The following is a 25,731-nucleotide window of genomic DNA, read 5'->3' as shown; positions in this document are numbered from 1 at the left end:
CCCAAGGGTGTTAGTCTGTAAACAGTTCTTGGACATTCAGTATAGACTAGTTTGAACTACTTCCATTATGTATTTTGATGTTTTCATGTACTGACCACATACATTGAAAGACATGTTTACTTACTGTAGCCCATGCCCTGAACAAAGTACTTGAAGGCCTCAGCAAGTTTCCCCGGCTGTCAACAGATAAAGCATAAAAGTTAAGAGTTAGAAGATCATTTAGAAAAGAATACTGCTAAATGACATGAATGTGTCTGAAGAAAGAAAAACCCACCTGCACAACCTGGGGCAAGCCTCCACAATCAGCCATCTGAGAGTGCAGAAAATATGATCAGTTCAAGTATATATTTTACAGCTTCTTATTCTATTACTAAATGTTTTTACAGTAAAAAAAAAGATCATGTGTGACATGCATGATATAAAATGTGTCTCAAAAGCTTCACCTTTAGCAGTGTGGTCTTGGTTGGATTTAACCTGGAATTGCATTCCACCTGAAACACCAAAGAGAGGTTACAACTGAATGCAAAAAATAGAAATAACAGCAAACGCTGCTCTTTTGCAAATCCTTCACAAAGCTTCTTAGATTACTGAGAGTTACAGAGTGGTGTATAACTCACCACAGCCTCCACAGCAGGTGATGTGTCACCAACCACCAGCAACGCAGGGCATCTGGATGGGGAAAAAAGAATGAGGTGTAAATATTCTCAAATCACATCGTGCACTCAGAGACAAATGTTTATTAGTGTGATCTCGACACCTACGTTAGTGTGTTGACGGTGTCCTCATTCAGGCCTACGATTGGCCGCTCGATGTCCAGTTCCTGACGGCTGGTGAAGGGAGAAAAATTATGATGTGTTTAGTGGAGCTGGACCACATACACAGCTGAGTGGATATCTGCTACGTAAGCTGATATGGATAAAAGATGACTTGGCAGTCGCTCATAAATAATAGATAATATATATCGCATCATACTATTGATAGGAGCCACAGAAGAGGGCCAAGTTGTCCTGGTTGATGTCTTGGGCGATGTGGAGACGGTAGGTCTGGATCAGCTCCTGGTTCTCTGTCAGCTCATCCTGGGGGAACAGAAAATCTGATTCAAATAGGAGAATCTTTCTTCTACTTGAAAGCTAGGATCTGTATTTGTGCTTAGCTTCAGCACTATCAGTTATTAAAAACTCAGTCTGTAATCTACATGTCACAATCTAGCAGTCTATGCATCTGAGAGGACAGAAATAGAATAATTAGTAATTATCTGTTATAGTGAGTGAGATGAGGTAAAGGTATCCTGGGAAATCAAGAAAATCCTCCTGAGGTTCAGACACTGTTTCACATTGTCAATGAAAAAGGTTAACAATCCCTCTTTCACAGGCTGAGCACTGTAGACTCACAGTGCTGAAGTGGTGAGACATGACGATATCCACCAAGTTACTGGTCCATCCAGACAGCTGTGGGCAGGAGGACAAGACAAGACTATTTTTAATGGTCAAATAATAGTAAGAGAAAATAAAATGTAGCTTGTCAACAAGTGATGCAGTGTATATAGATAAAAGGTCATATGAAGCCCTCCCCCGCCCCCGACTCTATGACTGTGTGCATCTTGAACACACTCGGTGGCCACATAACCGCAACGTCCATGCATTCGACTCTCGGCCGAGGGACCTGTGTTGCTCATCATACCCCTCTCTCTCTCTCGCTCCATTTCCTGTCTCTACATTGTTTGTCAAATAAAGGCGAGAGCCTGAAAAAATAATCTTAAAAACATTGTGAGCCATCATGTTCTGTACTTGAACACTCAAAATGAAACAAATCCAAATGAGTGAGCACTAGAAGCTTTACTGCTCTTTTGACACATTTGTAAAAATCTTATTTTTTATTTTTGATTAACTTTGGAGTGCACCTCACCAAGAAACAGCAGGTATAATCAAATTAACACAGGATTAGAGGCCCTGCCTGTGATTTTAATGCTATTACATCCAAATCTTCAAAGAACTTCTTGCCAGAAAATGAATCCTGTTTGTCTTTTTTGAAGTTAAAATATATCAAGTAAATCCAGAATAAAAAAGGTGACTTTGTGTCAGCGTCCATGCTTCTAAAACTAGTGGACTTGTTTAATTTACTTCTTGAACCAAACAAAATAGAATATGTAACAATATATGAATAATCTATAAATAGCATAGAAGCCATATAGTAGGCATAAAATAACATATAAAAGTGATCTTAAAATAGTATTGTAAGGGTAGAGAGCATAAAGGAAGCTGGCTGACTGAAATGCATTCATTAATCACAATCTAACAAAACACTGGAAAGTGAACTGAAATGGTTGGTGAATTATTAAAGCTTTAGCTCCGCGCTGCAGCGTGCTGAGGTCTTTCTAGGCTTATAGCACAGTAGTTATACTGACCTTTGAAGCTGCCCAGTCGATCCAGCCTTCGGCACATGGGTCGATATTGATGAGAACCAGCCCCTCCACCAGGGTGGGGTTGTTCAGCTGGGAAGGGAAGGATTCACATCAGTGCCTTTTTGACAAATAAGGGTGTTGTCTAGTATTTTGTGGGTTGTGGTGTGCTTACAGTTTTCGTATGAAGAGCTAGTCTTCACTCTTTTGTAAGCATGCAGTGTGGTTTATTCTCAACATTCATTAATCCAGTGAACTATGACTATGTGTATCTACATCTTGGCAGTGAAAATTTTGGACTGCAATGTTTTCTAACATGATGGAGACCAGAGCACATCTGTTCCCTTAAATCAAGACATGAAACAATGAAGATGGGCTTGTAAATTAAAGGGTGCGGCTTTGGAACTGCCTGAGGATAGAAAGAGGATGTCTGGGGAAATCTAAGATCCATACAGTACTGCAGAAGCTGCTTCCTACAAAATGCAAATGCAATGCAGCAACAGCTGCTATAAATCTATCAAGGGTAAACACATTTTGTTCCAAGCCAGTTAAAGCAAAACGCATTTCAGAATCAATTTTTGCTCATTAATTCTAAAGAGGAACAGACGCTCCGCAGAGAGCCCAGTGCTACAATTCCTAATCCCCACACCTTCCTTTCGTAACCCTGACCACCATCCTCTCTTTCATTATTCATCTTTCTCGCTCTTCTCTGTCACTTCTAGCTCTTTCTGCTCCACTGTACACAGATTGTGCTTATTTTAGCTGCACTGCTTTGAGTGTGGAAACAAGACGTAAGCCACTGAAAAGAGAGAATCACCAAGGTGATTCATCAGCTGGGGAATGGCAGCATATGCAGCAGACTGTAGAGAACCCTGATGCCCTGTGTGGGCTTGATGGGAGGCTTTAATGTTCAGTGTAACAAGCTGTGAGGCCTGAAAACCTTAAATTATTATAGGCGAGACAGGGAAGTGGACAAAAAAGACTGAGAGGGGGAATAAGAATAGAAAAGTGAAGAGGTATGACAGCGTAGATGATCTGGTCCCTGTGTGGACTCACTGCAAAGCGGGTAAGGATGTACGCTCCTGCTCCCACACCGATGCCGATCACGCTGTTGACCCTGCAAAGAGACCACCGGTTACTGTGGGCCTGGAGATGAATAGTCAATTTATGCACATCATCACTGATCAGCCATCAACAGGGGGGGGGGGGGCACTCACTTGAGCTGAGTCATCACAGAGGGCAGCATTTCAGCCAACTCGTCCATGGTCGGGTAGCGGTAGCTGGAGACAGATGAAACATGTGAGTCCGTGCCAGTACGTCAAACCTGCTCGATTTAATTCTTTATGTTTGAATTAATCGGAGAAATTGAGTTGATCATAAATTTAAATACTTAAAAAGTCCAGCGTCAGGATTTTGAATAGATTGGATAATGAATACTTTTCCATTAGCAAATGAACTACTAGCTCATTTTACATTCTGACTAAATGAATTGATTGTAGCTCCTCCAACAGCACTGCAATGATTGTGATCCCATTTATCAGCGCATGTAAAGCCAGGCTGGCACCCACCCGCTGGGGAAGGGAGGTGCACCCTCCTGCTGGCCGGGCGCGTCCACGTGAACCACTGCAAAGTGCTGCGTGATCTCCTGCATGTCCTCATAGTTGAACAGGGTGTTGAAGCACGACTTGTCTGGAGGGATGCAAACAGACGACACATTCATTATGCGAGAGTTCAAAAGTTTCAACTATCAGGACCTCAGGGTGACTCCAAGGTGCCGAGACTAAAAATAAAAGCATTTTCATTACACCCGTCACATTATGTATTGATGACTTTATTTTTGGCTGACTCACGGTTGAGGCCGATGTCGTGATAAGTGAGGATGACGGGTCTGTTGCCCTTGGGAACGCCTCTCATGGTCACATGGAGAACGCCATGGGGAGTCTCAATGTCATGCTCCTGCAGCCACGGGGAAGAGAGGAGCAAACAGATCAGAGCTGATCGATCAATGAATGGAAAGAGAAAAAGTATTAATTCTTGTGTTATTTTATCTTCTTCTCAACAAATCCCATTAAAAAGAAACTAAACAGAAATGAAACAATAGCATTCATTATAAAAATAGCAGTTCATTTCTTTCAGCTGCGTTCCAAACAGTACTCAGTGATGTCTGCCTGACATGGAGCTACACTCTAGACATTGAATGAAAGTTGTAAAGCGGCTTCAGAATAAATTACACTGGCTGTGTTTGTTGTAATAAACTAAGATCAGTGATGTTGATTTCGATGTAGTGAGGCCCCGGGGGGCCCACAGGGGGTCATTTGAGTGGGTCCCCAATACAATTTGTGTTATTTGATAAATTGTACTGTCGTGTTTGATGTTATATGGTTATAATTATGGTTATATTCATGTATGTTAACAATGTATCTGAAAATGAAACAAATAAAATACCAAATAGCAGAGACACAGCAGCTGACAGAACGAGGAGGTGATATTATACAGAGAAATATTCACTTTTTCTGGGTGAATAAATGTTAATATGACTTATAAAAAGGGAAGCTAAAGGACAATGAGAATGCTGAGCTTTCAAGTTTCATCAGGAGTCATTAATAACACCATCAAGCACACACACACACACACACACACACACACACACAAAGTGCAACCATTTACTGCATACTGCCGTTAGAAACCGAGTACAGTTAGATGATAATTGGCCTGTTCAACCACTGTCTGTAATCAATACAACACACATTATTAGACTGTAAACCATTAATCAAACCAATAACTAATAGCAGTCAATGTCAGACAACCTTATTATACTCTAGCAGTTACCTGCTGTTTCTGTAGTGGTGACAAAATGTTAAAAAATATACATATTAGCAGTTTGAATTAAACTGAAGCTCCCTGCACTCTCCGGGGAAATATTACATCTAATTCCCTTTAAGAAATATGACATATTAACAATTCTTACATAACTGTAGAAACACAAGATAAAAAGGTGTCATGTCAACAGTCTTCTTGTCAATTCAGCATCAATATAATCCATAAAGATAGACTTTATTTCCATACAAACTTTACATTTTGGATTTTTTCTACCAGGCTCCGTTGTTCAGCTGTGCTATTTTAGTGGCAAAGACTGTGGGAATGAGAGGCGAACCATTTAAAAAATTAAGATTTCTCACTAAAATACGTGCTGGCTGGTGGATCAGATACATGCCGACTTAAACACAGACTCATAACACTGTTAATTCACAATCTATCGTGTGTGTGACAGAGTTTTTTTTCAGCTGTTACCTTAGTAACTACCCGGTTTGCTGCTTCCCGTTTGGTGCTGGAGAGATATATGCGCAAACGGTAAGAAAATTGTTTTATGACATTGTTTTCTTTGTTTATTTCTATGATTTCAACACGGATTTGTTGTTCACAATGTAGCATTACTGGACGTAGTGGATAGTGAGTAATGCATCAGAGACGCAGGGTGAGTACCCATCAACATCACTAGAATATGTCATCAAATGCAACAATATTGTTCTTTTGTGTTTTCAAAGTCCTTGAGCAACAATGAATTCTATGGCATGGAGGCTTAAGCTGTATCAGGCTTTGCCTATGCAGACAATACTTAGTAGGATGAATTCATAGTTGGTTTTTGTTTTTCTCAGGGGATTTGTTGATAATTAAACTCCAGCCTTCTGCTTTAAGCTGTGGAATACTAATAACAGTGCGTGGGCCTTTTCTTTTTACATGAACATTATCTCAGCCATACACCACACAAGACGTTATACACGTGATTCCCACAACAGACTTGTAACTATTTCAGCTAAAATTAGCAATTTAAGCATTACTGTATTAATAAAGTAGGAATATGTAAAACAGGTAGAGTGAAAATAATTCAGTCTAAATAAAGCCTTTAACAACGCTTGAACACTGAAGGGATGATTTTATTCACAGATACAGGACACACACACATTCCCTCAATTAAACACTCAGTGACCAGCACGACATTTGGGGTTCCTATCTTGGTTAGAGCATGCAAAGCATGCACCTCTTGTCTCCATCACACATCCCCTATGCCCCCGGTCAAACAAAGCACTGAATGGGCTGTCTGGGAAAGAGGTTTTTCATGCGGGGAAAATAGTCTTTTTATCCACGGGTCTGAAACTCGCAGCGCTTTCACAAGTATGACTCTGCAAAAATGCCAGTCATTTGCTTTGCAGAATGTCGTTGCAGAAAGCCCCATTAAAATTCAAAGAGCTCACACCGGACTCATTCTCTCCGTTACCGTTTTTTTTGAATATCTTTCTTTATCAAGCACAAGGAAGCCCCGTGTTAGTGTTTCACAGTGCTTCTACAAAACAACACATTAAACAGCTTAATGTTCATTTCAGCCGACAATTAATTTGGCTGGAAAACACTGGAATAACAATAATAATAAGTTAAATGGGGCAGATAATTTAAAAGATGACAACAGACAGACAAACAGAGGCTCTAATTAGTGTTTATGAGCTTCAGAAATGTGTAGGAAGTGACATAATGTGAGGTGAGACAACACACACAAGTGACAAAGCAAATTTCCAGACCACCCGTCAGATTTACAGCTTCATTTTGCATTACACAATCAAACATACACACTTCCCAAGGTCAGCAATATTTGGTGCTGCATACAAGGGTGTGTATGACGTAGCTACGTGTGTGCGTGTGTGTGTGTGTGTGTGTGTGTGCTGCACAGAGAGTGAACGGCGGGGCGGGGCACAGCGCTTGCCTGGTCTCAAGGCCCACTGGTCATCAATAATAAAGAGAGTGAGCCTGGGCGGACGAGAGACACAGGTTATGGCTGACAGACACAGACGGAGCATGACTCTGACTGTGCAAGCTGCCATTTTCCTTCCTGGATTCCCGCTGTAGGTGTTTGGCTGATGGAAGTGTGTCACAATCTCTTCAGAGGTGCTGAAGGTTAATTCTCAAGGACAAGGCTGCGGTAATTTGCATCTGCAATCTGTAATGGACACAGCAACACGAGCGGGAAGCTACACATCTGACAACAACGGAATGAGATGTATCTCCATTTGTGTGGGCGTTGGTACAGAGATAAGCCTGTCACACCAAAACATGAAAACTATGCAGAACAAAACAACACAAAGCAATCCTCACTGCCTGCTAAACACTGTGAGCTACGATCTACAGCTGCTGAATATAACCTTGCTTCCTAAAGATGGAATAAACTCTAAAGAAACTCCTCTACTGACAGGAAGCTCTGCACTCATTCAAGGCCTTTTCATAGATAATGAAATGATTCTGCAACCCCTGCCTGGTGGGGGGGCTCTGTCTATAACAGGTTGCTCTTATAGACAGAGAGGAAACTCTGCATGGCTGTGTTGCTGCAGAAATGTTTCGCTTTTAGACAAGGACAGAGTCAAGGACGCTCCGTGTAGACAGAGAGGCTTTGCTACATGAAACGAGGCAAACACACTTGTTCAAATGCCTGCCTTCTGTCATGTGCGTGGTACTATACATGGGCCAGCAAGAAACAGCCGTGTACGCCCCACCGGTGAAACGAAATGAAAACGGTGATGAGAACATGGGGCGGGGGGGGGAGAATAGAAGATGAAGATAAGATAGATAGAACAAGAGATAGAGAGAGTTTGGGAGTGGATGGGAGGAAATAGAGCGTGAAAGCAAGCTGGGACACAGTGACAGAGACAGGAGGAAAGAGAGAGAAGACAGGGGGAGTCCTGTATGACTAACAGAAGGGTGTGCCTTAAAACAGAAGGGGCGCATCGCTTTAATTTATCATGTCTTTCAAGCCATGTCCTGGAACAAGCAAGGGTAGAGAATCTTGGAGAAAAGGGGTTGTGGAAAAAAAAGTGAAGGAGAGGGCCTTTTATCTAGCCATTAGCTCTTGGTTTGCTGATGGTTTATAAGCTGTATTGATCTGAGAACTCTGCCTCTCATCATTTCCTTTCACTAACACACAAAACACACCCACACCCGCGTATGGGTATATATGTACACACGGCTGCATCACAAGAAAACAGACATGGGGTGGGGCTGTTAGCCTGGACAGCTAGAGGGGGGGAAAGCAGGAGAGCACTGCAATGGCAGCACCCCTCTCATCCCCTCTGATACATTCATGGTGGCTAGTTGTTGGACAAAGAGTGTGTGTGGGTGTTTGGGAGGTTGTAGGTGAGACAGGAATACTGAGTAGGGGGTTTGTGCTTTGAGGAAAGGCGCCTCAAGAGGTTGCTCGGGGCAAACAGGGAGGTAAGGACTCGGGTTTTGGTCCCAGGACGAAGTAGGGTGAGGGAGGTGGGGTGAGGTGAAGAAAGGAGAGCAGTATGTCATACTGCCCCCCCCCCCACCCCACCCTCTCCAAAAGACAAAAAGAGCACAATGCTGGCACTTTGCACCATCCACAGCCATTAACTGTACATGCATACATGCATCCTGCAGTTATGGGTATACAGAGCATGCACGAGCATGCACACTGGAACACACAAACACATACCAATGACCCTGCTCATGGACACCCACTTACTGATGGGCACGTACACATCCTCTCTGGTTGTGGCATTTGCAGATTCAGAGACACTTGAGCACTGCACATATGCATCTTTCATATCATCACATTAAAATGCACCACTGCACCCTGAGCCTGTTTAGGCTGAGCTGACTGCACACATGGGCACTGTGTGACCTGTACACATACACACACACACATACACACACACACACACACACTGAACAAATGTTCAACCCATACGAGCAGCTGCCCAGAAACAAAAACCCCAAAGTCTCAGCCGTCTGCCGAAGGTGGTGACAAGGAGCCAGGAAGACCCCCACCAGCTTTTCCCTTCCCAGAACCAGCTGCTGTCACCCTGTCTTTGGGGAAACCGCACAACAACCCCCCATTAATCTGAACCAGAACCCCCTGCTGCAAGACCCAGCCAGGTCTGTCAAGGCAGGCAAGACGCATTTGTCACTCACCACTCCATTCCCAGAGCATGCAATCTGGTCCAGGTCCAGAATAGCTGACATGTTTTTCCCACGCAGGAGAGGAGTGTGTTTTGCTATGTGCGAGTGTGTGCTGGACAGCTTTGAAGATCTCCAAAAGGAGGAGGAGGAGGAGGCGGGAGGGAGCGTTGGTAGAAAAGGGAGGGATGTAGGGTGAGGCGGCTAGAGCGGCAGCGACAAGGAAGAGAGAGGGAGGAGAAAGACACGGCAGAGGGAGTGAGGAGGAGATGGGTAAATAATCTGAATGAAAGCAGAAAAAGGGGGGTGGATAAGATGCAGAGAGAACGAGAGAGAGAGAGAGAGAGACAGAGACAAGAGGTGGGAAAGAGAGCAGGAAAGAGACCGAGGGGGAGGAGAGTGAGACTGCAGACTGTGCTTGGTAGTCACAGTGCGTCCGTACATACAGCCACCGGTGCGTCTAATTGGATTGCAGAGGGTCAGGTGGGTAGGGGGAGAGGGTGGAGCTAGAGGAGAATGTCGAGGAGGGGGGCTAGAGTGGGTGGAAGAGAGGGATGGGTGGGTGAAAGAGGGGTGATGGGGTGCAAAGGGATGCAGAGGCAGTCCGGGAAAATGGGGAGGCTGCTGACGTCACGTAGTGATACTGATAAAGTGAAGCGAGAGAAGAGAGGAGAAGAGAGGAGGCTGACTTTGACAGCTCACCCTGGGCTGTGTTCTGCATCAGCAAAATGGCTGCTCACCACTGAGATTTAACAACACCCGTCTCCAGGTTCACTTTTGCTTCACCTTGCAGAGGGAGAAGAATCTGAATGACCTCAAGAGTCTGAATAAGAAATATGAACGGCCTCGATCAGACCCAGTTAATAACTTTCAATACCGAGAGTGAGTCACTCAGCAGAAATAGCGTAAATCGCAGCAGTATGATACATACCAAAAATAGCTTTGTTTGGCTCCTACTCCTAACACTACTTTATCATGTAAATCTTCCTGCAGTGCTCCAGTATTCATTTCAGTGTCGACATTTAAAAAGATAGACCTCATCTTCTAGGCTTCCCAGAAAATGAACCCACAACTATTTTTATCCAACATTCACAACCCAACATGAAAGGATCTGTTTCTCCTAAACCTCCCTCTGAGTCATTTGATCCACATAGTTTATTGATCTCTGGTTTTCTGCTCTCCTCTGTCATCTGCACAGCTGCTGGCAGTGCAGGGTGTTACGCCTTTGTTTGAGACAGGCTGCTCCATGCAGCCAATGGCACGCAGGCAGACAGCACGGAGTGGGTGGGATGAGACTTTTCATTGGCTAGCTAGTGTACTAGCATGGTTGGTTGTAAACTTCCAGTGTTTCTCCTCTAAAATTTCCTTGTCCTAACCCACAGAGGGTGCCACTGACACATATGTTATTGTATGTGCATTTGAAGGAAAAACACTTATTACACAGAGAATACAAATAATAACTGGCATTTGTTTAAAAAAAAAAAAGGGTAAGAATAGAGGATAAAGGGAATAAATATGGATATCAAAAATATGCACTTGGCTTTTTTATACAATATGATGTCACAAGAGAGTAGCATCTCTAAACCTTTACTTCCATAGACATGTTGTTTGTTAACCAAAGTATAAAGTTTAAAAAAAACAAACATGATTACAGTCTATTTTTGTTCCATCTACAGTCATTAAGTCATCGTATGTAGATCATGGTGCTCAGTGATTTATGCCAGATTAAGGTGTACATGTGATCGGTCAGCTCATGAGCTAATGGAGATGATGTGTGTGACCGTACACATGTACACCATTTCCTCAACAGAGCAGGTGCCTCTTTTGTGTCATGCACTGAGTCATCGAGTGTCTCGGCGGGGTTCTGCAGTCTGAGGAGTCACACAGGCAGACAGAGACGCTCTGCATAGCTCAGTTCCATGTACAGATCTGCGCAGACCCTGTTAGGATTTAGGGCATGATTTCAATAATTCAGCGATTTCATGTTTCTGCATATTAAAATGCATAAGCTTGGGAAAACATTTTCTATTAAACCACCACCGACATGGCTAAATCTCTCTTCATCCTATCGTCCTCTTCTAAAAGGTGGTGACTGAGCTACATCTGTGCAACGCATTACATTTTTATGATGCTTACGCTTACCTTTAGGACATGCAAACAACAAGAAAAGCACAGCGGACTGAAAAGACATCATGCAAAGGCAGAGCCCTCCAGCCACACATGAACAGGCTTATGGCACCCTCTGCTGAGCTCAGTGAGGCAGTGACGGTTTAAAAAGATGAAGGCATGACTTGGCAGCCGTTTATCTGAATAAATAAATAGACGGCTTCTTCTTGTCTTTGTGTTGCAAAGGTAGAGGATCGAGGAAAGAAAGAAAGTGGCCATAATATCCAACATAATGAAATGTCAGCCTTAATAAGTGATGATGAATAGACTATATGGAAAATACTGTCAAAAATAATACACTCATAGTGGCAAATATAAACTCAAAACCATTCAGTGACAAACTAAAACATCTTAACCTTTTGCTCTCCGCAGCAAACTGCATCAAGTCTAAGATGTTCTATTTTTGCAGTGTACAGTCAGCCGTTTCCATGTCCATGAAGTATCTCTGTGTTTGTAAGTATGCACTTAAAACACAGCAGCTCCCATGGGTGGAGGAGGCTGACTCACACCTTCCTCCCCTACTCGCCTCTTAGTGACGTAAGCAAGACATCATAGGGGACATAAGACTGCAGCACCACACCCTTAGGTTGTCCTCTGTGACCCCATTTCACCACCACCACCATCATCATCATCATCATCGTCGTCGTCGCCTCCCTCCCTCTCACACACACCCATGCAGGTGCACAGGGCTTGGACATGACTGTTGCAGTGCCTGTGGATCGCCTGTGGTGGGAGCTTTAGTAGCGAGGAAGACGGGAGGAGAGCAGCTGGATTCGTCCTCCAGCTGCTGGAATGTCACATCGGCAGCTCGGAGTGATGGTGCAGTGGTAAGGACCCCTCCCCCACAACTCATTGCATTCATGGGAAGTCTGCTGCTAATGTCTTGTACTGCATGTGGGCATGTGTCTCTGTACTACTACTATACTGTAGAGCTGCAAAGATTAGTCGATTGACAGAAAATTAATCGTCAATTATTTTGATAATCCGTTAATCGTTTTGAGTCATTTTTTTTAAGAAAAAATGCTGAAGTTCTCTGGTTCCAGTTTCTTAAATGTGAATGTTTTCTTTTGTCCTCTATGACAGTAAACTGGTTGTGGACTGTTGGTCGAGACAAAAAAAGGACATGTAAGGTTGCATCTTGGGCTTTGGTTTGATTGACATTTTCACTGTTTTCTGACATTTTACGGACCAAACCACTGATTGATTGAGAAAATAATTGACAAATTAATCGATAATGAAAATAATTGTTAGTTGCAGCCCTATCACACTATAGTAGTCAGGTTCAGTGATATTACATAGCTTATTTAAACTAAAACAGACATTTCAAAATCTGAGCCTATATCAGTCTAATTCAAATAAATCAGCACATAAAAATGGACAAGATTAAAATAGCAATAAACATCTACAATTTCCTATATTTTCCCACTGAGAATAATTACAAACAAAGTTGAAATATCTGTATAAATTTTTATGTGGCTAGTATTTTTGGTGAAATGTAGCTTGCTACTACAATGCAGCCTACATACTGTAGCTATTTGCTAAATTGCTAGTAAGTAGTAAGCTAGCTAACACTCCTTTTCTCAGAATGTCTGCCCTCTTGGCTTGTAAAAACAGAAAAATAGACACAAGATATACATATCTTAAAACTGTCACTTTTATGAACCCAAAGGTATAAATTCAGTAGGAAAATTCAACCTGCTCGTTGCTCTTTAAATTAGCTCGATCGCTGGGCTGCGACAGTGTGACAATGAGCCAGCATGAACAACACCGGAACCGAAGCAACTTAATAGAAATGATTATTAATTTGATCATCTCCAGCCGTACCTTTTCTACTGTGACATGACGAGTTGCTGTCAGTGAAAAAGGCCTGCTATTGTCAAACTTTCCCTTGTTGAAGTAACATACATATGGAAGATGTCCGAATGGAGTTCAAAGAATCAGCAGTTTAATGATTCCTCTGGATAACTCCTTGAGGGCTGCTGTGTGAGGTCAAAATGGCTGCCATGAAAATAAGGTCAAATGCACTTCTGCCTCAATGCCACAGACACAAATTCTAGTCCAGTTCTTGTTAAGTACAACCTGGACTGAAAACAAATGTCACCTGAGCAGCTGAGTGAGTGCGGTATTCTACAAAAATGTGAATGTATTGTTGAAAAGGCAGACAGAAGTGCATGCTGGGGAACATGTAGCATGCCTACTCCAGCTAACATGCTTACGCTACTCTCCTCCCCTGCCTGCAGCAGCTATATATAGCTCTGGTGAGGATGCTGGAAGCAGGCGTGACTGCAGAAAGTGAGAGTGGGATGAAAGGTTTAACCCTTTGCAGCTTTGATGGTCATGAAACACTGCAGAGTGCTTGCCACTGGGAAGAGACTAGTCCTCATGTAAGAAGCTCATCCTTTGCAAAAAAGCCAATTTTACAATCACAGAGGCCTGGCAATCCAATTCCTCGTGCAAACAAACCATCAAAGAAAGATCTGGAACACTGCCCACTTAAGGCCAACATTTTTCTTCAATGATAATAATTCCTACATTATCACATAAATAGACAACGACTTTGGCTCAAATGCTTACTGTGGAAAGGCAAGCATAGTTTCTGCAACACTCGTTTTTTACTGTAGAAAACAATAGATGAGGCAACAAATGAAAGATGTCTGAAATGACTGTGCTTGTACCTTTCTTTCTGACATTTACTAAGAAGGTACACTCTGTAAAGATCACCAATATCCATCACACTTTCAAAGACAAAAGAACCATCTCTACACACATTTATTTTCCTTATTTTGTGGCATAAAATGCATAGCTTAGTACAAAAAATGACCTGGTGACACATGTAATAGTCTAAAGGTCCTGCTAAAAAAATCTCTAGAGGAGGTGTTAGACCCTCTATCAAATTTGACAAGTATTGACTAACCAACTGATGAACATGCCTCCCTTAAAGCCCTGCATTGTTGCCAACAGTGCTAAAACTCTAAGACAGAAAGAGAGTGACAAAGGGAGAAAGAGTGGCATGATGTGTGATAAGGTTGCAGACTCACATCCCTCTGATTGGGTATTTAGCAGTTCGAGGACTGCATCTCTCTGATCCTGCAGTCTCTCCCATAAGCCTTTCTTATTGGAAATGAGTCCCAACAAGCAAACACAATACTAAACTCTAAAGCCACAGGTATACTCCTGAGCAGACGTGTACCATTAACAACAAAGCTCAACACAGGAGGGCCGACTCCTCAGGTGACTCAGCAGTATACCTGCATCTGAAATATAAGGGACACTCTTTCAAGGACGATAACACACATAATTTGTATAGGGAGGACAGATGGTTTGAAAGAGGAGTGAAGGAGGCTGTCTACATCAACGTAGAAAAACCATCCCTCAACATTGGAGGAGGTCTACGACACCACTTATCCCCCACCTACGATGCTGTGCTTTCATCACCTCCCAGGAGACTTAACAACCGTTCACATTTGGCCTCAAGACAACTCCAAAGACTGTCATTTACACAACGACTTTAACAACTATCATTACAACAACCAGGAGCACTAATGAACCAAGTGGTATCAATGACCTTGAAAACAATCTCACAGAGGTTAAATACCTGAGACTCCCCACCAGTCAGTTAGAACTGAAGAAGCCCTCTGGATGAGAGGGATGTCTTCAAGTACAACCTTCAACAACCAAGTCCAGTGACCCTCGATTCAACCCTCCTTGGACTACTCAACCCATGTTAACCCTCTTCAGTATTATTTTGTTTATAGACTACAGCGCTATCGACTAGACTATTATGCGGATAGTGTCCCTGTACTTGAGCAAAGGATACATGGAGAACAGGCTGGGTAAAAACTGTGTCTGAGTAAACATCCAAACGCTGTCATGTTGAAAAAACATTGACCAGTATGGTGGATTGCCCCATTCATTTTCCCACAAAAAATAATATAAATAAATAAAAATAAAATAAAAAATAAAAATACATTTCACCAGCATGTGGGCTGCAGTAAAATTGTAATGTAATGTTGCAGATTAGGAACAATGTTCAGATGTGTGGCAAGAAGACAAATAGGGTCCACAGTTAAGGAGTGAGAATGGGGCCATGTCCCAATGCCCTTAACCTACTTAAACTAGCATCACCTTGTCCCCCCTAATGGTCAACGAAACAATGCTTAAAGTAGGAGCAGAGAGCAACACTCACCTGGCAGTCAAAGTCTTGAAAGTTGCGTGCATTCTGCAAAAAAAGAAAAAGAGGAGAAGAGTTAAAATACACCATAGGCTCATAGATGCCTTATATCTAAAAGTAATTCCAAACCTCTGATGCAAATTCATCTATTATAGATGGGTGGTACTGCAGTGCAGATTTCACACGAGGTGTTGGATTTATTCCACAAATAGAACAAATCTAGTGGTCAAGTACTATCTTGAATTTTAGCGATGGGATCCAGGTAGAGAACTGTACCCAGTTTGCAGCAAACTGTGTGCATTACAGTAGTGCGGCAACGATTAGTTGATTAATCTCAATTAAGTAGCTAAATATTTTCATATTTTTCATGCCTTTAAGGAACAGAATTGTGTTCTTCTATGTATCTTTGCTACATATAACATAATTAACGGTGCGGGCTTTCAGAGAGAGTATTGTCTCAGTTGGTGTTTGTCTTTAATGGGACAGCAGGAGGCAACAGAGTAGATGAGCAGAGAGGCAAGAGTGGGCAGAAGACAACAGAGAAGGTTCTGGTGGGATTCAGTTGTAGGCCAGACCAGTAGGGTGCATATGGGTCTTGAAGCAGATGGTGGTTATAAAGCTCTCAGTTTCTTCCTCATGCTGAGATAGTTGTGCAGCAGATATAATGGTGGTGCGTTTCTAGTAAAAGTCAACATGATTTCATTGCTAGAATGCAGATCTGTGGTGCTGAAGCGTTGTGGACACATGATGAATGTACAGGAAGGAACTTTACAAAATCACTTCCACCAAAGTCGACTGGCTCAACATGTTGAAGAGAGTGACAAGTTTATAAAAAATGTGTTGCTTCCTCCAAGTAATCGGATGTGTTTGTCTGTTTTATTTGTTATACCAGTGGTTGCTCTAGCCAGAGAGTTAATTATCATTTTTACTGTTTTCTTCTCTTATGCATCTTCTTTTTGAAGCAAATAATAATCACGTATATCTGTAACCTTTGCTGCAGGCTGTTATACCTGTTAAGTTGTTCTTTACTGTTGTTAAGGTTACTTTACTGCTGCAGACAGTACTTGGTTCTTCCTCATAACTTGCTGCATCATCAATGTATAATCTGTATGGAAATCAGAAGGTGTTTTCATCACATCCTCACAGGATCAGACAGAAACTGAGAATCCCCTTTCATCACTACTATCATGTCACCATCTCCTCATCTGATTTCAAGACTCCCGTGTTTCACTTTTGAAATGAGCTGGCCACTAGGTGGAGTGAGAGGTCAGTGACAGTCTCCTTTATTCAGATGCCTTTCCCCACCCTGTCACCTCACACAACACATCTACTTTTACTGGCACGGAGCCTGACAAAGCACGGAGCCTACTCCTGCTCAGGCTTCCAACCCACCTCCTCAGACTTGATACATCACCACTTGCTCCTCCTCTGGAGGTACTACACCCTCCTGACTGTCTATGACAGTTGCCTGAGGGGAGAACAAAACACTCCCATGTTTCCCCATACACACCCTCTTTCTAATCAGCTGTTGAGATTGAGTGGGGAAGAGAAAAGGGAGGCCAGAGGAGAATGGGAAGAGCTTTGATCTACCATTGGGGTTTTTTTCTTGTCCATACTTCCTTCTGTTTTTGCCGTCACTCACTCGCTAGAATCTTTTAAGCTCTCAAAAATAAAGAGATGAGTTTCTCCCCGCTTCTCCTTTGATTTCTCTTCGTTCTTGCTCGCCTGTCTCCTCTAACTCTCATGGTCTCTTATGCCCCCATCCTCTCTCTTTCTCCTTTCCTTCCTTCTCTCCTTCTTCTCTTGCCTCTATCTTCCATCTACAACCTCCTTTTTTCTATTGACTTGCTCTCTCCCTTCTTTTCTTTTCCCTCTCGACAGTCGAGCAGATATGAATAATTCACTTTGATGAACAAGACTGCAGAGTGAGCATGCCTAGTGTATTAGTGTATGCATTTGCCTGGAAGTACCATATAGGATGCTCAGTCAGTTTAACTCTGCACCACACGTCTGTTCACTTTGTGTATGCGGTTACACAGTTGAGTTCAGATGCACTGTTGTGTGCCTGTTGCCTTAGCAGCTTGTCACGGTCTTGTCCTCCCAGGAACTCACCTTATTGGTCAGCAGTGGCTTGATCTCAGTCAGCTGTACATCCTGCAGCTCGTCCATCTTCCTGTCTGGTCACTGTAAACCACTCTGCCCAAGAAGAAAAAGAGAGAGAATAACATTATTCTCACTAATGATAAGCATCAGTGATTGGGATAGCAAAATTGTACATAGTGAGAGCATAGCATAAAACACTCTACACAACTGAGAGAGAACGCCCAGAGTCATGTTTAAAGAGGCATTCCAGCAATTTAGTACTGCTGTTTCATAGAGGTTGCACATTTTGAAGAGGCAGATGGAAAAAATAGAAATGTCCAAGTTGAATCAGCAGACACCAAAATATGTGTAATCCCTAGTATGGATTACACTTAAAAAACCCCATAGATCCTACATTTCCCATAATGCAGCTGTCTTTTGTTTATACCCATGTCTTTCAAAATCCACCCCTCAGTTTGTAAAGCAGACTTTGTGTTGAAAAGCCTGATGACATCATTATGACATCATCAGGGTTATTTTCTCAGACTTGACAATCCTCCTCCAGAGCCACAGAAGACACTATGCAACTGTTTTCACAGTAAATGGTTCTGTTTTGCAGCAACTGATTATTATTCCATTAATGGTTTAGTCTGTAAAATGGTTGAACAGTGAAAAATGTCCAGTGACAAAGTCCAAGGTGGCACATTCAAAGTTCTTGTCCAAAACTTAAAGATATTCTGTTCACATAAACCAGAGAAAAACATCCAATTCTCACATATGAGAAACAGGAACCAGGAAATGTTTGTTATTTCTGATAAATGACTGAAACAATTAATCGATGATTGACTAATCAATTAATCAACTGATCCTTTCAGCTATAGATGCAGTTCATGGCAACACAACCTACTCATCTGATACTGATAGATGAGTGTGGGGATGAAAGACATGGCAGCAGGTAACTATGTCTGAGTCCAGCCCTGAAAGTGTATCTTTCTCTCTTTCTCTCTCCTTGACTCCATACTGCTTTAATGTGTACAATATAATGATACAATAGCCAGCCAAGGAAGGGATAGAGGGCGTTTTCTATATTAATTCTCATGGAAAGGTCACATTTCCAGTCCACACAGGTAGCGTGCAAACACACACGCACACAAAGATGGATCAGGCCAGGTTTAACAAGAAGCTCTAAAGCCCACCTCATTTGTTTTCCCCTTGAAGCCAGCCGTTTGTCCCTGCAGATAATTGCTGAACAAGAACACACACAAGAATGTCCCCCTCCTCCACTTTCCCCGAAATGGTACCTCTTCGGCCTTGCCTGTTTGCACAAGGTGAGCACAGGAAGTGCTATTGAATTACCTGGCTGCGCTCTGGTGAGTGGCTCATGTTGCACATAACAGCAGATGGAGCCTCTGTCTCTTCTAGGTCAATGCTTACAACAGGAAGACAAAGCCAGATCAGCCTGCCCTGCAATACAAACAGCCTCTATACAGTAAAAATCATACTTACAGGTACAGATGCACTTGATGCTAACAGAGACAACTGCAAGTGCAACTGAGTAGAGGACTAGCCAATTGGAGGAGTGGCTACAATCACTTCCTGAGTCAGTGCCAACTCCCCTGGAACGACCTTGGGCTGGTATCAGATAACCTTCAAGGCTGGTTAGTGACGAGTCTATCAGCCTACCAGCAATGATGACGTCACACAGTGTCTGTGTTACCAGCAGTTTCATCCTCTGATTGCCTGACAATGGCAGGAACAGAGAGCTGCTTGCTGTTGACGCATGAATCTGGTCAGAGGTCATCCTGCTCTGGAAACAGATTGCACCTTGCGTGGAAACAACCAGGGAAGCAGATGGGTGCAACTGAGCACAATCCTCAAATTACATAAAACAATCCAGTGAAAAAAAAATGTAGAAACACTAAGTGTTGGAAATACTCAGCAATCAGCATGGGGAGTGAAAACATGCCCGGCAAAATCCCTGCTGACAAATCCGGCTCAAGGGTGGAACTAAATAATATTTAGACAAGTGAACAAGGAAAAAAGAAAAACAAATACTCTGCATGCTTGAGCAGATTGAGCGTATTGGCCGGATCAATCCAACACTTCCTCAGGCTGTCACAGAAAGTGGGATGGAGGCGAAGGCTGCTTTAATTGTAGCCGGCTAGCCGGGTAATCGAGGTGTTAGGGGAGAAGGGGTCAGAGTAAGCTTAAACCAACTGACAGACTTGACTGGGTGGATTTCACAGCCCAACCCCACTGACCTCTTATACTGGGTTACCCGGGCAACTAACAACCATCACTCCCCCACCATCATCCAGTGCCTCTTCCTTTGGTTTCCACTTGAAAGAAAAACATGTCCCCTGAGGGTTCAAGCAGTTCTCATGTTCCCTTACACTTGCATCAAATCACCTGAAAGAACACCAGATCCCATTTAACGTCCACCACCAGCGCTACCCTTTCCTACCTATTCTATGCCTGCTCTACCGTTCAGCATGCGCAGCTGTTGCCATAGAGACAAAGCTGGTTGCCCATGTTTATTCTAAGCTGGGCTAGCCCCAAGGGACAGATGTGAGGCAAGGAAAAAAGGGGAATAGATAGTAGTGGAAATGAGTGGAATTGATGAAGTGACGCTCAAAACGTGCTTTCAGCAGTGTTTACTCCTGACAATCACAAGGACTCAAATGAGCTATGAACACTGTCTAGATATGACAGCAGTATCTTAGTGAAACTGTAACAGAGAATCAGGAAAAGTAGTCTCGGATAACAGGAGGGAAAATCAATTTGCAATCTGTGCAGTTTGCGGTGGTTGTCCCATATTCATACCATACCATTACTGTGTGGGGAAAGGACTGAAAGAGCTGATGATGTAGAACGAGTCCCTCTAGCCTCGACAGCAGGACTGTCTGGTGTGGGGGACGGCTCTCACAAATGGTCTCCCTGACACCAGAATCTGCTTTACACAGCTCTTCCACTTGCAGATGAGTAACACACAAATTACATGCTGGCTTTCACATGATTTCCCTCATCTGTTTTTCAGGTCCATTTCCCTGCACTGCGTGGAGCTGCCAGCAGGACCTCATCTCTGCGCTAAATATCATGCAACGCAGCGAGGGGACAAGGGAGCTGCTCTGAATGAATAAACAACAGCAGAAACAAATCGTGTCAGAGGAAAACCACATGAGGGCCCTTTCCATGCAGCAAAGGTCAGCCTTCACTACAGCCTAGCGTCAGTTCTGCCTCTGGGAGACTGGGAAGTTTTCAATTCTGACACAATTACTTTATGGAAAGAAAAGCAAAGACATGTTGAAATCTGTCAGTTTATTGAATGGATAACTTATTTAGCATCTCTCTCTCTCTCTCTCCTCTCCTGTTGACAAGCACTGCTGCCTACCTCACATGCATCGTCCAGTCTGTGAGAAGAGAGAGGACATAACGCTGAGGTGCGAGAATGCATGCATATGTGGACAGAAGAGGTGTGTGCCAAAACACCTACTGTAGATATATAGTGTCTCTGCCAACAAAAAGGAGTCCTGTAGCTGCCATGTCAGCAGACGGCTCTGAGTGATCGATGAACACATCCTCTACTCTTCCTCCCACTTTTCCTCATGCATCCTCCTCCCTGTGCACTCTCCCTGTCTTTATCTATCAATCTCCATCTCACCTTGGACCGTCAGGAAGTCCAGGCAGGCCGCATGATGGACGACTGAGAGTCCAGCTGTGATGCTGACCCTCCCTGTGGCCCCTTCAATTAGTCCTCTTTCCTCTTTATCGCCATAGTAACCGTGATTTCAAATTCCTCATCGTCGTCATCATCATTCATGTCATGGTCGTGCTTTGACTCTGACCTCTTTGGCTTCAGGGTGACCAAGGTGAACGTCACCATGGTGACCTCACATTAACCTGCCTCTGGGTCTCTATGGAGACCCTGACTCAGCCATCAGCCATATTGCCATGGTGATATAGAGCTGAAATCCATAACTGTCCACACACACTGTAACCCCTTGCAGTGCAGAGAGGTTTACAGCAAAGACAGTGGTTGTGTGGAGGCCTGCTGTTTAACACAAGGGTTTGTCTATATTTACTTGATGCAATTCAAGTACTTGAAAGATGTTAAAAGGGTTTGTTGCTTTAAAGCAGTCCAGTAAATGCATATATCAAGATGAATGTCTTGAGTCTCTAATAGTGCAAACAGGAGTCTTTTTTCCTCCAGTTTTCAGGCTGGCCTGTCCTGATTAAAATGTTGAAGGAAAGGAAAAGCAATCTTCCCTTGCCCAATTTTGGACGGCACAACTAGAGTATTGTTTGCAGCCCTTGCTATCCCATAATATCCCATAATCCATTGTATATGGTCAGTTGTTTAACAGTGACCTTCATCAGCTTGTTAAATCAAGAAACATGTGACCTCCACATGGTATTACCAGGTATTTGCATTCAAATGGTCATTGATCACTGTCAATAGGTCACTGCAGGATGGAAATAATGGAAGTGAGGCATAAACTCCAGTTTGTTCTTGTTAGTAGCCTGGATGTTTTTGATCACAAGAAAACTCACAGAAAGTTTGAAGTTACTCGGCTGCTACGATTAGTCAATAAGTCGATGTAAACATAAAAATTAATCTATTTTGATAATCTAATAATTGTTTTTTATCTTTTTTTAAAGAAAAAATACCAAATATTAGCTGGTTGCACCTTCTAAAATGTGAGAATCTGATGCTTTTGCTTCTCATACATGGTACTAAACTGTATATCATTCGAAGAAATTATGTTAATATCTGTGAGAAATTATAACAGCCAGTTTTTAATACTGACATTTTATAGACAAAACAATTAATCGTGAAAATAATCGTCAGATTAATTGATAATTAATAAATTGTTACTTGCAGCCCTAATGTGTTGAAATATAAACTCAGGTATCATGAAACCTGTCCCAGGCCTTCAGGGTCTCTGAGGGACATACCTTTATGGGCTGCGTAGAGGATCAGGATCTAGCCCCTGAACTGGGACGCAGCTATTGTGTCCGAGCTGAGAGCCAAATTATTCTAATGGCAAATCCTATCACTGAGGAACACAAGCATGTCTGTCCTCAACTGGAGCCTCAGTATTCAGTCAGAACGTCACCAGGCTTCATCACAAGAGAAAGTAGGCCAGAACAAATTCCAGAGATACTACCCTCCTGCCAACCATCCAGACAGCCTAACATCTATGTTTCCTCTTCTTTATGTGCAAGAGTGTTTTGCTGTCAGGGCTACAGACAAGTGGAAAAAAGTTATTCCTGCACTGGGGTGGTGACGACTTACCATTACACTGGGAGACCTTTCCATCCAGGGGGAACGTCACTGGAAATTTCTTTCCCCTCCAACTTTTCATAACCGGGCCAAGTCCATGTTTACAGTTCCCCGTGTGCGGAGGCAGCAATCCGAAGTGGAGTAAATCTAATGGACTGTAACAAGGCTCACTTCCAGATTATTGCTCTAACCCGAGTCGTTTGGTAAGAGAATTATAAAAGGAAAATCCATTTGTTTGGCGTTTCAGCCCCCCAGCTCCCCCCCCCTCTCATGTCAGGTCAATAGCAACATGGGTGATAGACAGGATGGTTGAATTTCATTGTCTTGTCTGTTCTATTCTAGGGGATAACACGCAGGAAGAAACCTTTCATTCTCTATCATGGAAAACCTGACCTATGTCACAGAACATCCCCTGCTGGTACTGTCAGCAAAGACACACAGATGAACGAGCACAGAAACACACACCCATGCAGCTCCCCACGCTTCACGTCTACTTAATTAAATGACAGCTTGCTCTCCTGAGGCTCCATCATCCTCCTTACAGCTTATATGATTCTCCTGATACAAGCCGACACAGATTTTTTTTCCCCTTTCTTTTGACAATATAACAAAAACTAGGATGAAACATCTCTCTGATGTCTTTTTCTGTCATGATTCGATCAAAATGGTCTATTCTTATCCGATACACCAACACCCAACTCTGGTTTTGAAACTGAAAAAAAAAAACCAAACATCAGACACGCGCCTGCTCAGGTGTTAAATTTAAGAAATTGATGCATACATACTGATACATAAACAGGTGACCACTGAATAAAGACAAAGGAAAAATAATGTCCTGATGGAAATGTTAGATAAGCAACTCAATCTACAAGAGAAGCTATTTTAAGGTGATAAGGAAAACAAGTCTTCTTCATCCTCCTGCCGACCTCCTTGTTTGATCCTTCCAGGGCTAAAAAGATCTAATAAATGCTAAATACTGCATTACTATAATTGACTCATCTCCTCTTTGGGAAACTGAATCTGAAGGCACACTCACTCAGTCACTACCACATTTAATATCCTGAGCCTCGGGCCAGCCATAACTCAAAATGCAAGTGATAAATATGTTGTAGAGGTTGTACTTGGACGGGACATGGGATATTACACACACTGGGACGATAATACGAGTGCTGCTGTGAAAGTATAAGACAAACACACGTGCCCAATTGCATTTGTGCGTGGGAGGAGACTTGTGACCTTGTCTTCTGGGTTGTGATGTTCATGCACGTCTCTTTATAACATCTGTCTCTTGAGCAACACGACTGCATCTTTTTATAGAGAAAATCATCCATCACTTGAATGTTTCTGTGCATATGTGTGCACGTGTGTGTGTGTGTGTGTGTGTGTGTGTGTGTGTGAGGAAAAGCCTGGCTCATTAGCAAAGATCCTCAGTGACACGTAGCAGCCACTGCACTGATCTGTCTGCCAAAAAGCCCCCCCCCCCCCCCCCCCCCCCCCCCCCCCCCCTCATCAAACACCCAAACCCTGACCCCTATACTCATTCAGGATTGGGGACAGCCCCTGTGGCACTCACAAAAATGAGCGTCCATGTAAAATAACCTCCATACAATCTCAGACCACATAAAAGCACAGTGTTCTGTACATGCACCTGCAAGTACATGTACAGTACATACACACACACACACATGTCTATAATCCTTCAGGGCCACCGAGTGCAAAACCCCTCTCATTACTCTCCGAGGGCTTTTAAAGAATTACATTATTCCTTGAAGGGCCACTTTATCTGCTAATGGTCTTGTGAGATTAAAGAGCAGCATCTGGCTGTATTGATTTATAACCACATATCTATTGGTATCATCAGCATGCTTCACCTCTCACATGAAACCGCGCACAGCCTCAGAATCTCCGAGGACAGCCTGCTGGCTCCCTAAATACAGTGCTATGGTTCGTAAAATTATTTGTCAAAACTTCCTGTGGCACGCTAAATTTACTGTGCGAATACAAACCCGGAGACCAAGAGCAATATTTTCCACTGGTGAAGTGATGTTTCGGACCAGCCAACTGGAAACTCAATTTATCCGTTAGGCCTGTGTTACACAAGGAAGTGTGCGTGGCAGACAATGAATTTTGTATGTGTATGATATGTAAGGCCTTGAGTGTTGTATGTATGAGTAAGTCTTGCTGTGAGTCAGCCCTTCCAGGTTCCTCCCTCCTCACTACATCGTACAATGTGGCCTCACAGAGTCACCCAAAACATCTATTCTGGTCTTCATGTATAAGTAAAGTGTTCCCCGCAGTAAGATGGGCATCGATTGCAAGTGAGTCTAATGGGGTGAATGTGTTTTGATTCTTAGAAGTGCATGTGTCCTCTTGTCCCCTTACCTTTCCTTCTCTGTCTGCTGAGAAACAGACACATATTTACCCCTGTCCTGTCTAGGTACTGTACTAGAAACTAAGACTGCAACATTGCAATTTAACAATATCATTAATCTCTCAATGCCCAAAATGTGCTCATATTACAATTATTAACAGATACGCTGTCTGACTTTGATACTGTATGATTAAAGTTAATAGATTTAGCCATCCATGTAGTTCATTGGCCACAGTCCATCCACACACAGGTGTTGTCACTCAATCTGCCTGATGAGACTTCTTCTCAGGACTTCG

The 25,731-nt window shown here is 43.0% G+C and overlaps 1 protein-coding gene across 7 annotated transcripts in view; it reads right to left on the bottom strand.

Moving 5' to 3' along the window:
* ndrg3a (ndrg family member 3a) overlaps positions 1-25,731 on the bottom strand; it is a 34,742-nt gene that overhangs the window by 2,985 nt on the left and 6,026 nt on the right. For 3 of the 7 annotated variants that reach the window (XM_044349261.1, XM_044349266.1, XM_044349264.1), the window contains exons 2-15: positions 17,811-17,894; positions 15,714-15,746; positions 4,249-4,354; positions 3,967-4,087; positions 3,616-3,678; positions 3,455-3,515; positions 2,405-2,491; positions 1,392-1,448; positions 973-1,076; positions 762-827; positions 618-669; positions 444-491; positions 275-310; positions 125-176 (exon numbers count right to left, since the gene is read on the bottom strand). In XM_044349261.1, the coding sequence (XP_044205196.1) occupies positions 125-176; positions 275-310; positions 444-491; positions 618-669; positions 762-827; positions 973-1,076; positions 1,392-1,448; positions 2,405-2,491; positions 3,455-3,515; positions 3,616-3,678; positions 3,967-4,087; positions 4,249-4,354; positions 15,714-15,746; positions 17,811-17,867 (943 nt within the window). In that variant the 5' untranslated portion in view covers positions 17,868-17,894. Of the gene's footprint in view, positions 1-124; positions 177-274; positions 311-443; positions 492-617; positions 670-761; positions 828-972; positions 1,077-1,391; positions 1,449-2,404; positions 2,492-3,454; positions 3,516-3,615; positions 3,679-3,966; positions 4,088-4,248; positions 4,355-9,376; positions 9,770-15,713; positions 15,747-17,810; positions 17,895-18,976; positions 19,060-19,136; positions 19,210-19,286; positions 19,391-25,731 lie in introns of those variants that run through there. The other 4 variants (XM_044349262.1, XM_044349263.1, XM_044349265.1 and 1 more) reach the window with 4 other exon arrangements.

Source organism: Thunnus albacares, chromosome 4, assembly GCF_914725855.1.
Source record: "Thunnus albacares chromosome 4, fThuAlb1.1, whole genome shotgun sequence".
NCBI classification, from domain to species: domain Eukaryota; kingdom Metazoa; phylum Chordata; class Actinopteri; order Scombriformes; family Scombridae; genus Thunnus; species Thunnus albacares.
This window is presented reverse-complemented; position numbering and strand designations above follow the sequence as displayed.